The 14,867-nt window shown below is 40.5% G+C and overlaps 1 protein-coding gene across 1 annotated transcript in view; it reads right to left on the reverse strand.

Moving 5' to 3' along the window:
• LOC111961603 (charged multivesicular body protein 4b) overlaps window positions 1–11,836 on the reverse strand; it is a 21,154-nt gene extending 9,318 nt beyond the window's left edge. Inside the window, exon 1 of the mRNA XM_023984004.2 lies at window positions 11,471–11,836. Coding sequence (XP_023839772.1) covers window positions 11,471–11,654 — 184 coding nt within the window. The 5' untranslated portion in view covers window positions 11,655–11,836. The remainder of the gene's footprint in view (window positions 1–11,470) is intronic.
• Window positions 11,837–14,867: the final 3,031 nt, after the last annotated feature.

The following is a 14,867-nucleotide window of genomic DNA, read 5'->3' on the forward strand; positions in this document are numbered from 1 at the left end:
TGTGGGCTTCTGTATTGTGGATATGTAGATTAGTATTGTAGAAAGGTCAGCTGTTTCCCGAGGCTATTTATATGTGTATTTTATCGGGCGGTTGTGGAAGGATTTGTGTTGACTTTATTGTGTTTGGTAATTTGATTTTGAATTGGTAAGTGTTGCATAAGATTAGTTGTTGTTTCATAAACATTATGGATTTTTCTAGTGATCTAACTTTTTTGTATAGTAGGGTTAGTCATCGTAGATGACAATTAGGGGCCTGTTTTTGTGAAGCAAGCGCTTCACCTTGGACTAGCTCCCCACGTCGTGCGAGATAGAATTGCATTACATTTATGTTTACTTTTGGTTATTGCATCAGTTTATTTTATACATTATCGTGTAATTATGCGTACTTTAATATGTTTTATTTTATGTGAGTTTTACATATAATTTATTTAAGAAAAATGGGTTAAGAGTTGATATGTGTAGGTTATTATTGTTGTATTTGTCTATGGGGAGTTTTGTTGTATAGGGTGTTAATTTTGGGTTCTTTAAATTGTTGTGAGTTTACTTCTTAGAGTTTTGGTATGAGGTTAGTGTTTTGTTTTTTTACGGGCTCCTTGCGGTGGTGTGCATAGGGAATGACGGTGGTCTGTCATATAGCTAGTAGTGGTTGGTGTTACATGAGTTATGTTCGAGGGAATCCGTGGGTTAATATGTAGAGTTCTTTGTTTATAGCCTGAGCGTCATACTGGATGTGATGTACTGGTTGGTATGAAAATGATATATTAGTCTGAATGGCGGAAGTGTTGTATTTGTCTATAGTTATCCTAGCATGTGGCTTAACAGTTTCTGCCTAAGATATTCATTATGAGATTGTATAAAATTTGAGTTATCTAATTATTGGATGGTGGTTGTATTGTGTTAAATTTTGATGTTATATACTTGTTATGTATGTGCTCGCTGAGTTAGGGCGTGAGGGCAATTGGGTTGGATGGTATGTTGGTGTAGTGTTGTTGCTGAGCAGTCGACTAGTGGTATTTAATTTTGCTCTGTGAGTTTGGGTTTAATAGGGCCGGGCTTGCTTGAATGATTAGTGGATTAGATTTAGATTAGTGGTGCTTTTACATGAGGGTGGGCTGGTGTTGATCGTAGGGAGGTCTGCAGATGCTGCTCAATGGGAGTAGGGGGCTAAATCGGAGTCGTTAGAGTTTTATTAGGTTGTTTAGCGGTTCTGCCGCATTGGTGATTATTGAGCGGGTTTATCTGGACGAGAGGGCTAATTTAATTATTGCTTTTAGTATGACCATGATATTTTTGAGCTTGTCTATTAAACGGGTTCGGTTGCTTGTTCTACACAAGGTAGGTGCGCGATTTTTGTGTCGGGTCTCATGAAGTGCTGGTTAGTTTTTCTGCCTGCTAGCTGAGTGGCGTTTCTAGCAGGTATTGAGGAAAATTTGTTCTTCTTGTGTGTTTGTTGGCTTTTGTTTGTGTGGTTGGGTGGCGGATGATCTTTGGTAGTGATTCTATTGAAGCAAGGTCACCGCGGGTGCGTGCAATATAGGGTAATTTTGAACGGGGGTTGGACGCCTTTCTTCGGATAGGGTATACATGTGGTGTAGTGAGTATAGTGTGATGGCTATTGATGGAGTGTGTATTTTAGACTTGACATAATATGTTAGGGTTGTGGTGGGGTAAAAGAGGGCCTAGACTATTAAGATAGTGAATCAATCATTTGAGGATGTGATTAGATGATTAGTATACTACTCAGGTGTTGTTTCTAGTATGTTGTTTGATGTCTTGTATAGATCTTGGACGGTCGTTTTCTATGTGTTCTTGGGCTTCTCGTGCGTGAAGGGATTGTTGATTGGAGCTTGGTTGATATTTTTCGTTTAGCTTAGAGTCTTCAATATTGGGACTGTTAGATATAAGTAGGTGATTTTTCGGTGCTAATTTGTATAGGGGCTGGTTACATTTCCTAAGTGTCGATTTAAATGGTCATGCATTTTTCGTCAATATAATCCTAAGGATTGTTGGATTGGAGAGAGTTGTCGATTCATGTGTTGGTACGTAAGATTTTTTTGTGAATTTGGTTAAGTTCGGGTCTAAATATTAGCACGAGAAATCAACTATGATTATGAACAGGTCATATGTTTTGAAGGTATCTGAGGTGTCTTAGGTAATGTATTATGTGTACGGGTCATTAAAGTTGATGTTTTTTTTAGATGATGGGGAAGCGGAACATTGGAATATTGATGCGTCTAAGATGCGGTTACATTGCTTTATCTGATTTCTAGAACAAAAGAGGGCGTGAGGTGTGTGTGGGTGTATTTTTTCTATGTGCTTTCCTAGTTGTTTTACGCCCTTATCTAGTGATAGTGTGTAGGGCTTTTCTTTTTACTGAACAATCCTAATGTGTATGTGTAAGGTTATATCCACGCATCATTAGCTGTTATCTATTACTGCTCAAGGCATGATTGGCCTGTTTTGGGGGATGGTCCAAAGTGGCATGGTTGGTGCTTGAGTTGCCATAGGCTGCGCTGGGAGGGCCGGGTGGCTCAGGGTTGGATTTTCAATGATTTAGTGAGGGTGGGGCTTTTTGGTCGGTTTTGCCTTGTGTTGGCTGTTTTGGTTATTAGTCACTTTAGTGAGGGAGATTAATACACCGGGATTTAGAGCCCTTTTTGGGAATAACTCCGATAGGTGTGGAAGCGTCGCTCGTGTTTTGTTGTCAGTCGATATGGTTGGTTCATTTTAAGAACATTGTTTGATTCTGGTTTAGGATGAAGGTTTTTCTGTCTTTAATAGAATGGCTGCTGCGTTTAAGACTCCAGCTACTTAAATATTCTTTAGGCGTTGCCGTTTGAGGTCGCCCGTTTTTGCTCCCTTTTGAGTTTTATAGCTTGCTAGTTACTTTTGCGGCATCTGTAGCCTTTATTGGTATTCCTATTATTGATAGCGGCGCCTGTTTTGGTACTAATACGGTAGTAATGTATCCCTTGTTGGTGTAGTCTTAGCAGTTTTAACATTTTTCAACTTGTCCCTCGTTGGCTATTTTGTTCTGTTTCTATCAGTTTATGTACGGTTCAATTACCCAATACAAAATCAGTTGTTTGTAATCTTAAATTTTAGATTATAATTTTCTTGCTGTTAATTGGTTTTGTATGATGCTCTTTGGTGTTTATTCTCGTGTGGCGTGCGAGTTTGGCCCACTTTTTTTTGATTCGGTGGTTTCTTTCGCAAATGTGGGTCGATTTTTTTTCGGGTCCGTGGTCTATGGGGTGTGTCGCTCGTGCGTTAAGGCAATGATTACATATAAACCCTGGATTCTTGATCTATGTATGGCCAATGGATGGTCTTTGAAACCACCGGTCTTCAAGTTGGCTACCGGGAATGGGAGTCCTCCTCATCAGAGAATTCTAGAATAATTAAATGTTTAAGGAACTAAAATTAAAATATTTATTAAAAAAGTATCTGTGGGGAATAACATTCAGTAAATGAATACTTTAAGAGGATTTTTTTTTTTTTTTGTATGTTAATTGACTACATAATATAGCTTTAAAGTACGCTTATTAAGGTGTATGTAATAGGATGAATATGTGGCAATAACAAATGTAGACATTAATGAATGCATATTTCTTGTTTTCCCAGGACGGTGGGGGAGTGTCAAGGTGGAGGCGCTGTGGCTTTAAACAGGCTCCTTTGTATCTAGTGTAATTATACTTATTCAAAGTTTGGGGTCACGTAAAGTGCTCTTGTTTTTGAAGAAAAGCAATTTTTTGTCCATTAAAATAATCATAATTTATCAGAATTACAGTTAAGACAATGTTAAGGTTGTAAATTACTATATACTCTGGAAACAGCTGATTTTTTTGGATCTACATAGGTTACAGAGGCTTTTATCAGCAACATCACTCCTGTGTTCAATGGCACGTTGTGTTAGCTAATCCAAGTTTATAATTTTAAAAGGAATGATCATTAGAAATTTTTGTTTGCTTGAATTTGATTTTTAGCAAGCTGAAAACTGTGTTGATTAAAGACAATAACTGGCCTTCTTTAGCTAGTTGACAGTCTCTAATGTCAACAGTGAAGAGGCGATCTGGGATGCTGGCCTTCTAGGCAGAGTTCCTCTAGTCCAGTGTTTGTGTTTTTTGCCTTCTTTAATATTTTCTTTTTATTGGCCAGTCTGAGATATGGCTTTTTCTTTGCAACTCTGCCTAGAAGGCCAGCATCCCGGAGTCGCCTCTTCACTGTTGACGTTGAGACTGGTGTTTTAAGGGGACTATTTATGAAGCTGCCAGTTGAGGACTTGTGAGGCGTATGTTTCTCAAACTAGACACGCTAATGTCCTTGTCCCTTGCTCAGTTGTGCACCTGGGTCCTCCCTCCTCTTTCTATTCTGGTTAGAGAAGTTTGCGCTGTTTCTGTGAAGGGAGTAGGGCAAGTGGAGGAAGGAAAATGGCGACCTTGAGAAGTCAAGAACAAGATGTCAGGAGAAGTGCAGTATATCATAAGGAGACGTACAGTGTATTCAGATTGACTTTTTCCAATTTGTTACGTTACAGCCTTATTTTAAAAAAAACACATACATAATGACAAAGCAAAACGTTTTATTTTTTTATTGTTTGCAAAATGTATTAAAAAAAAATTGAAATATCACTTTACATACGTTTATACATCCTTTACGCAGTACTTTGTTGAAGCACCATTGGCAGCGATTACGTCTTCTTGGGTTAGAACTACAAGCTTGGCACACCTGTATTTGGGGAGTTTCTCCCTTCTTCTAACATTTGATTGGATTTGAGATCTTCTCAAGCTCTGCCAGGTTGAATGGGGAACATCGCTGTACAACTATTTTCAGGTCTCTCCAGAGATGTTCGGTCAAGTTCAAGTCCAGGTCTGGCTGGGCACAAGGACATTCAGAGACTTGTCTCCAAGCCACTCCTGTGTTGTTTTGTCTATGTGCTTAGGGTCGTTGTCCTGTTGGAAAAAATAAAAACTTTGCCCCAGTTTCATCAAGGATTCTCTCTGTACTTTGCGCCGTTCATCTTTCCCTGCGGTCGACTAGTCTACCAGTCCCTGCCCTGAAAAACTCCCCACAGCATGATGCTCTAAACCATGCTTCAGTAGGGATGGTGCAGGTTTCCCTCCAGACGTGCCGCTTGGCATTCAGGCCAAAGAGTTCAATCTTGGTTTCATCAGACAGAGAATCTTGTTTCTCATGGTTTGAGAGTCTTTAGGTGCCTTTTGCCTTTTACTAAGGAGTGGCTTCCGTCTGGCCCCTCTATAAGGCTGACTGGTGGAGTGCTGCAGAGATGGTTGTCCTTCTGGAAGGTCTTTCTCATCTCCACGAGAGAACTCTGGAGCTCTGTCAGAGTGACCATCGGGTTCTTGTACCTCCCTGACCAAAGTTTTCCTCGATTGCTCAGTTTGTCCGGGTGGGGCTCTAGGAAGAGTCTTGGTGGTTCCATTTTTTTTAAATGGAGGCCACGGTGTTCTTTGAGACCATCAATGCTGCAGACATGTTTGTTGGACTTTTCTAGGCTCTACGGACAATTCCTTAATCCTGGCTTGGTTTTTGCTCTGACATGGCACTGTCACTGTGGGATTTTATGTAGACAGGTATGTTTTTCTTTCCAAATCATGTCCAATCAATTGAATTTACCACAGGTGGACTCTACTCCAATCAAGTTGTAGAATCACCTCAAGGATGATCAATGGAAACAGGATGCAGGGTCTGAAAACGTATGTAAATTATATATATTTTTTACATTTCATACATTTGCAAAGATTTTTTAAAAACCTGTTTTTGCTTTGTCATTATGAGGTATTGCAAGTAGATTAGGGGAAAAAATGTATTGAATCACTTTTTGGAATAAGGCTGTAACATACTCTTGGAATACGGAGGAGGAATGGAGGGGGGAAAAGAGAGGCAGAGGAGGTTGAAGAGAGGGAGGAAGAGGGTGTACTTCAAGTCAATTAAAATGGTGAAAAAGGGGAGATAGTTTGTTAAAAGAAGAATAGTAGAAAGTGTTAAAAGAAGAATAGTAGAAAGTGTAAGTAGAGTGAGCTGTACACTGGATCGAAGASGGGAGGAGAAATGGAAGTGAGTGAGGGCAGAAGGTTTGGTGGGTGAAGTTCTCGAAACCCGAGTCTTGCACCGAGGGTCTGGATAAAGACGAGCCTGTGACGGTCAGTGTGACATTTTTTTTTAAAGTGTACCCTTGCCTTTTGGCTGATCCATTGCGGTTTCAGGGTGGGCAAAACAGAGTTGTTGTTGTGGAATCGGTGAAGGTAACCAATAGTGGTCTGGTGATAATTGTTTGTGGTTCTGCTGGTCAGAGGGAGCAGGCACATCGCGTTAAATGAATGCGGATAAGAGATGTGAATTGTTTTGCTGTCAAGAAAAGGCGGTAAATGTGAAAGTTGACCAACTGAAGGGGAAGATTTCCGGTGTTTGTGATGCTCGTCATTTGGTGCGATGCAGACGGGATGGCATGAGTGGTGAAACAGAAGAGTCGTTGTCTGTTCTTTTGAGTTTTGATGTTCTATAAGTTATCCTGTATGAGCTTTTGTGCCAAATACATTACGTTGTTACAGGTGTCAAGCTTATGGGCATGTGGCAGCAGTGTGTAGGAGAGAGGTTCCTAGATGTGAGAAGTGTGCAGRAGGGCATGAGACAAAGGAATGTGTAGCAWTGGGGAAAGTAGTGGTAAGTGTTAATTTTAGGGGTGGAAAACGCTGCACACTGCTGCTCATGCTCCCAGGTGATATTTATTTATAACAATGTTTCGACCCTTAGGTCTTCATCAGGCATCCATATCCCAGGTGGGGGTGGAAGGTCCTATATATAGGGGCAGTACACAGTGACATCACTTCCTGAAACAGGAGGTACAAAATGTATAACACAGGTTCACAATATTAATTGTTTGAATTAAACATTCAATGCATCAAAACATATGATCATAAACAAGAAGCGTGATWAATATTTACAGTAATATACATACACATACAATATTCAATTGGTAGGGTATTTGTTGAATTTTAAAAAACAATCTCTATTGTGACATACAGCAGGTCAGCCACCAGAGGGAGACTCGTTGAGGCCTGGTTACAGACGGAGTATACATCACGAGGCGATGGCTCCCTCTGCTGGACGTGCCAGGTCTAGACGGGCTCTCCGGCCAGGACTAATTGGGGCTGATTGTGGTTGGTGAGTAATCAAGGGCTGATTGCAGCACACGGGAGAAGGGACTGTGGGAAGAAAGGTTACTCCCGTATAGTTGGGGACGGTTCCAGAGGTAAAAGGAGGGAGTTCAGGTTTTGTTCCCCACAGGATACAGCAAGACCCAGAAGACGGTMTYCCGGAGAGGGTTTCATGGGGGAGACCTATTCTTTTCTTTTGGTTTATTATTAAAATAAACACTCTTGAAACCGAGCTAATCCTACTCTGTCCATGTCTGATCTGTGTAAACGTTTTGACCAAACCCCCTGGTCTGCCACACTATACAGCAAATAAATTCATTAAAAATCCTACAATGTGATTTTCTGGATTTTTTTTTCTCATTTTGTCTGTCATAGTTGAAGTGTACCTATGATGAAAATTACAGGCCTCTCGCATCTTTTTAAGTGGGAGAACTTGCACAATTGGTGGCTGACTAAATACTTTTTTGCCCCACTGTATATACACACACTACCGGTCAAAAGTTTTAGAACACCTACTCATTCAAGGGTTTTTCTTTATTTTAACAATTTTCTACATTGTAGAATAATAGTGAAAACATCAAAACAATAAAATAACATATGAAATCATGTAGTAACCACAGAGAAGGAAAAGCAGCCAACAAGTGCTCAGCATATGTGGGAACTCCTTCAAGACTGTTGGAAAAGCATTCCAGGTGACGCTGGTTGAGAGAATGTCAAGAGTGAGCAAAGCGGTCATCAAGGCAAAGGGTGGCTATTTGAAGAATCTCAAATCTCAAATATATTTTGATTTGTTTAACACTTTTTTGGTTACTACATGATTCCATGTGTTATTTCATAGTTTTGATGTCTTCACTATTATTCTACAGTGTAGAAAATTGTAAAAAGAAAATAAAAACCCTTGAATGAGTAGGTGTTCTAACATTTTTGATCGGTAGTGTATATTTAATTATTATTTTCAAGCAAAGTATAAGGGAGTTATACTCCAGTCTAGTAAGTGGCAGTAATGCAACATTTATTGGATGCCAACTGCCATTAAACCTCAATGAAGAAAAGCTAGACATCATTGTGAAGGCGGCAAATAGATTTCTGTATCTCCAGGATTTAACAGACAAAATGTTGCAGGGAGTACTGAATGAAAAGGTATTTATTTAACTCTAATTTTACCAGGTAAGTTGACTGAGAACACATTCTCATTTACAGCAACGACCTGGGGAATAGTTACAGGGGAGAGGAGGGGGGATGAATGAGCCAATTGTAAGCTGGGGATGATTAGGTGACCGTGATGGTATGAGAGCTAGATTAGGAATTTAGCCAGAACACTGGGGTTAACACCCCTACTCTTACGAAAAGTGCCATGGGATCTTTAGTGACCACAGAGTCAGGACACCCGTTTAACGTACCATCTGAAGACGGCATGCTACACAGGGCAATGTCCCAAATCACTGCCCTAGGGCATTAGGATATATTTTTAGACCAGAGGAAAGGGTGCATCCTACTGGTCCTCCAACACCACTTCCAGCAGCATCTGGTCTCCCATCCAGGGACCTACCAGGTTCCCCCCTCCCAGGTTCCTGAGCCTGTGTAGTAGAGGTCGACTGGCATGGCCGATTAATTAGGGCCGATTTCAAGTTTTCATAACAAATCGCTAATCGGCATTTTTGGACGCCGATTATGGCCGATTACATTGCACTCCACGAAGAGACTGCGTGGCAGGCTGACCACCTGTTACGCGAGTGCAGCAAGGAGCCAAGGTAAGTTGCTAGCTAGCATTGGCATTCTGTGCAAGTAGAGTCAGGGTATATGCAGCAGTTTGGGCCGCCTGGCTCGTTGCRAACTGTGTGAAGACCATTTCTTCCCAACAAAGACCGTAATTCATTTGCCAGAATTTTACATAATTATGACCTAACATTGAAGGTTGTGCAATGTAACAGCACTATTTAGACTTATGGATGCCACCCGTTTGATAAAACACATAACGGTTCCGTATTTCACTGAAAGAACAAACGTTTTGTTTCTAAATKATCGTTTCTGGATTTGACCATATTAATGACCTAAGGCTCGTATTTCTGTGTTCATTATATTATAATTAAGTCTATGATTTGATATAGCAGTCTGACTGAGCGGTGGTAGGCAGCAGCAGGCTCGTAAGCATTCATTCAAACAGCACTTTCCAATGCTTGAAGCACAGCGCTGTTTATGACTTCAAGCCGATCAACTCCCGAGATTAGGCTGGCAATACTAAAGTGCMTATTAGAACATCCAATAGTCAAAGGTATATGAAATACGAATTGTATAGAGAGAAATAGTCCTATAAAAACAACAACCTAAAACGTCTTAACTGGGAATATTGAAGACTCATGTTAAAAGGAACCACAGACTTTCATAGGTTCTCATGTTCTGAGCAAGGAACTTAAAACGTTGGCTTTTTTTACATGGCACATATTGTATTTTTACTTTCTTCTCCAAACCTGTGTTTTTGCATTATTTAAACCAAATTGAACATGTTCAATTATTTATTTGAGACTAAATAGATTTTTATTAAGTTAAAATAAAAGTGTTCATTCAGTATTGTTGTAATTGTCATTATTACACACACACACACACACACACACACACACACAAATATTGGCCGATTAATCGGTATCGGCTTTTTTGGTCCTCCAATAATTGGTATCGGTGTTGAAAAATCATAGAAATCGGTCGACCTCTACTGTGTAGGGACCTGAATATACATTTAAATCCAACTGAAGGAGTAGTTTTTTGTTTGAAATTCAGGGTAGTAGCATGAATTTGGTTAGTGTTTTGGTAATCAGTATGAGTTTTATTCATCCAAAATATATTTTACTACCCTGTACAGTAGGTGGYGGCAATACACCTTATAAGTTTAGTCTGCCAAATCAAATTTATTGGGMACATACACAGGACCATGTCATGATGTACAACATCAGGGGCCATGAAATGGCTTCAGAGTAGGCTGGACAATAGAACGAGTCAAAATTCACCCAAGGCTGAAAAAATGGCAAAATAACATTGGCTAAGCTGGAACACTAGCGCGAGCCCATAGCAAATTAATGGAATCGAATGTTCACAGGGCCTGTTTTGCCTAAATGGCACCCAAAAAAATGTAGCCCTTTTTATTTAACCACTACAATCTGTTCCTAGGACGAAACTGAAAAAAAGAAAAACTTGTGTTGAAGGTAAACATCCGCACCTCAATGGCGCCAAGTGTGCTTATGTCTGGCAACTTTTGACTATTTCTGGTCTAGCGATCGATGGCAGCAGAGTACGCTGCCCAATCTTATCTAATTAGAAAGAGGAGATTATCCTGATAAAAATGGTGTCCGACTTGAAAAAARATCTAAATATACACATTGTGAGATATTTGGCTAAATATACCARCATGCCTCTCCATAGGAAAACAATGGGGGGAGCTCAGCGTTCCAATGGCAAAATGTATTTTGGGGCTAGCGTTTGATACATACGCTGCCCAGCCTTACATAATTAGAAAGAGGAGATTCTCAAGATTAAAATGGTGTTCAGTTTGAACAAAAAAAATCTAAATATACACATTGCGAGATATTTGGCAAAATAGACAGGCATACCTATTTTCCCTATAGGAAACAATGGGATGACCTCAGAGTTCCATGAGTCATTTTTTGTTGTTGTTTACATTTGAACTACCAGCAACGTGGGCCGGTCTCATTGCCAACAATAGTAAAGCAAGCATTGTGACGTGACACAATAGGCTGGGAATAGAACCTAAGGAAGGCGAGTTAGTGCCACTGTACTCAATAGAACTAATAGGAGCTGGCAGGGTGAAACATGCCCTAAAATAAGGCCTGTTTTTCGTGATTACTTCAAAACTACGGCAAGCAGCTGGGACATAAGGTGATATTATGAAACTGGGCTCCACGTCGGATGCAATTAAGTAGTTTTTTTAATCAGAAAAAGGCATTGTGTTCAGCCTACTTAGAGAAGTAACGCTAGTACAGTAGGCTACATAGCTATATAACGTAGGCTAGCTASCTACTAACCTATATATAAAACAGCAATATTTTTACGTTATCAAATCAGTAAGATATATAACCACCTGGCATATTGCTTAATAATTGGCAACCTACCATACTCGGCTAGATAGCTAGCTACAGGCTCACACACAGGCTTGAAGTTAGCAGCTAGCGTTAGCTAAAACCAACTCGCTAACTATCAACTTCCTTCTTCCTGTCAAGTTGTTGGCTAACAAGCGAGCCAGACAGCTAATACATTAAGAGCGCATCTCTGATAGGTCTCACCTCTTTTATTTTTTGTGCCATTCTTTTTCGCAGTGAGGAGTTCCTGGTCAATCTTTTTCTCCAAAAAWTCCTGTTTCTTCGTCAACATTTCCTCTGTGTCTCGAAGTCGCTGAATCGCCTCCTGAGGGCTAGTCATTTTATCCCCTTTACCTCCAGTTCCAAATAACTTCCCGAACAAAGACATATTTGCGCTAAATAACAACAATGATTTATACTACACGTGCTATACAGTAGCAATTAACAGAATTCAACAAATGTTAGAAACTAGTCTCGTATCTTTTCACTCGCACAGCTGAACTGATGTTGTTGATATTTCTTCTTGGTCTTTCTGACCAGGCCAGAGATACTGTATTAGAGAGAATTCTGATCTAGAAGCGGTTTCGACTGCTTCTACAGTTTTGCTTTGGTACTGCAGTTTAACTGACGCCCGGCTCAGAAAGACAAATAGAAGGACAGACGGCCACATAGAGAAGTGGAGGGTAGTGTTCTGTCTTTTTTTGTGTTTTTTTGGGGGGGGGGGAATCAGTATACATATAAGAAGTATACAAACAGACAATGATAACATACGCTAGGGGGTACAACAAATGACAGATTCTACAAAGACCTTAAAAGATGCACACATTGATTGTTTTAACAGCTTTCTTATTAGAATAATGTAAAATGGTTCTTAATGTGCTGCTCGAATTCCTTATAGAAAACACAGGGCAGTGTTCTGTCATTATGCACTAGTGATGTGCGGGTTGACTCATAACTAGGCTGGACACATGACATTTTTAACAACGCTTTTTCTGAATATTATTATTCATTGCATCTGCCATGAAGCCCACTTTCATAATACTACCATATGTCCCAAATGCTTGCTGTTTGAAGTAGTTGCAAAAAAAAACTGTCCTTATTTTAGGGTAATATGCCAGCTCCTATTAGTTCAAAAGAGCACATTATCACTTAAAGCATTTTAGCAACATGAAATCTTATTCAAATCTGATCATATACACCCCCAGGAAGAATGACGTTTTAAAAAACAGTTTCTGACAAGTGAGCACATAGATAATGTCATTTTCACAAATTCTTAGAATGTTTGGGAATTACTTATACTGAGGCGTTTGTGAAAATTCTATAGCAATTCAGAGTGGGAAAGCGGACGTGTGTTTGGACAATTAAATACAGAAAATAAAACGGAATAAAAACATCTGTCTCGTCCAGGACCATAGTCTACGCAGACAGGTGCGCCATAGCCAATCAGAGCTACAGTAGGACTTTATTTTCCACACAGGCCTGCCATCATTCACTTTGAACTGGACTGTGTGTTTACAGGCAGTTGCAACAGCGCGACTTTAGAGCATTAGAACACATTCGCCAAAAAAATACACCAGAATGGATTTCTGCAAATATGTCAATACCACTTGAGAGTCCTCTTACATTTGGGAACTTTAATGTCCTATTGATCAAACAACCATGAAAAGGTAGTCTCTCTCTCTCAGTTATGCACATCAACAACAAAAAGATCAACAACTAATGCTAGCTAGATAAAGATGAGCTAAAATCTAATGAAGGAACATTAGATAAACCCTCTCAAACTTTTTTCAGTTTGTTGGCCGTCAAAATTGCACTGATAAACGATGAGGAATTGTAGCCTGCTCGTCCTTCTGCAGCTTGCCTGCTAACAATGCATGCTTGTACCAACCAAGCACCTAAAGCTAACTGGCTGAAGTTGGCTAGCTTGCTAGCTAGATATTTCCAGACAAATGATCGGCATATGGCATATGGTGGGTGTGATGCAAGGAAACAGGCAGTGGAGGTGCAATAAGTGAGAGTGGAGAGAAGGGTGYMATATGCTGAGGCAGTGAGGATGGTCCAGGTACAGGGAGATACAGGTTCAAGGGAGAGATGGGTAGGAGCATCTAGAACTAGGATTACGGGGCAGGTGGGCGGCGATATGGTATACATAGATAAGAGAAAGCTGGTGACATTCAGAGCAGGAGCTATCAATATCACTGCTAAAGTAGAGTCTAAAACAGAGAAGTTTCAGCTAATAGTGAAAGCGGCTGGGAGACATCTGTGTATGACAAGGTTGACATGGGAAGAGGTTTGAGATGAYCTCAATCAGCCGAGGMTGGAGTTATGTATTACTGGATCTTAGTTATGATGATAATACTACAATGGAATGCTCGAAGCCTGTTGACGAATGGGCATGAGTTCAAGCAGTTCATTGTGGATATGCCAGCTAAGCCTGATGTGATTTGTATGCAGGAAACATGGCTCAAACCTACTTTGGAGTTTATCATACAGGGATATGTAGTGGTTTGTAGGGACAGAGATGTAGGGGGAGGGGGATGTGCCACCTTCATAGAGCAAAGACTTCCTTACAAGATGCTAGGCAAAGGTATTGAACAGGAATATGTGGTGGTGGTGTGGTTGAGAGGAGGGRTGCTAGTGGTAGTGAACTACTATAATCCTTGTCAGACATTGGACCTGGTTGTGCTGGAGAGAGTGGAGGGCCAGGATATAAAATCTGATAGAAATGAAAGTTCTGGTGTGCCTGAATGATGGCCGAGTGACCAGTATTGATGTAGCCACAGGGAAAGAGTCTGCCTTGGACCTCACTCTGGTATCTAATGCGATGTCAGGAATCTGTGAGTGGGAGGTATGGGAGGAGTCAACATCATTACCCCATAGTATGCACAGTAGGCCGGAGGGGGGAGGCAGGTTGGTGTTTGGAAGGGCAAAGTGGGACCAATTTCAAGAACTGAGTGAGCAGGTGATGGCTCAGGTGGAAATGAGAGGGGATGTGGATAGTATGAATAACTGGGAGAGAACAGCTTTAGTGGGTGCTGTGGCTATACCTAAGAGTTCAGGGAGGAGGAAAGCAGTCCCATGGTGGACGGACATTTAAAGTACAGGGCATTTAAAGTACTGAAAATGATGCATAACTTCCAACATCTGATTCAGTATAAACAGGTCCAGGATCTGATGAGAACTATCTGTCATGCAAAGAGGTAATGTTTGCGTCTGTTCTGTGACGCCATTGGAAGGGCGACACGTGTGGGGGATGATTAACCTCTACGGGATCAGTGTCCCCCCTGCAGCACGGTTGAGCTAACGTAGGCTAATGTGATTAGCATGAGGTTGTAAGTAACAAAAACATTTCCCAGGACATAGACATCTGATGTGGGCAGAAAGCTTAAATTCTTGTTAATCTAACTGCACTGTCCAATTTACAGTAGCTATTACAGTGAAATAATACCATGCTATTGTTTGAGGAGAGTGCACAATTATGAACTTGAAAATGTAATAATAAACCAATTAAGCACATTTGGGCAGTCTTGATACAACATTTTGAACAGATGTGCAATGGTTCATTGGATCAGTCTAAAACTTTGCACATACACTGCTGCTA

This window comes from Salvelinus sp. IW2-2015, linkage group LG1, assembly GCF_002910315.2.
Source record: "Salvelinus sp. IW2-2015 linkage group LG1, ASM291031v2, whole genome shotgun sequence".
Classification (NCBI taxonomy): Eukaryota; Metazoa; Chordata; class Actinopteri; order Salmoniformes; family Salmonidae; genus Salvelinus; species Salvelinus sp. IW2-2015.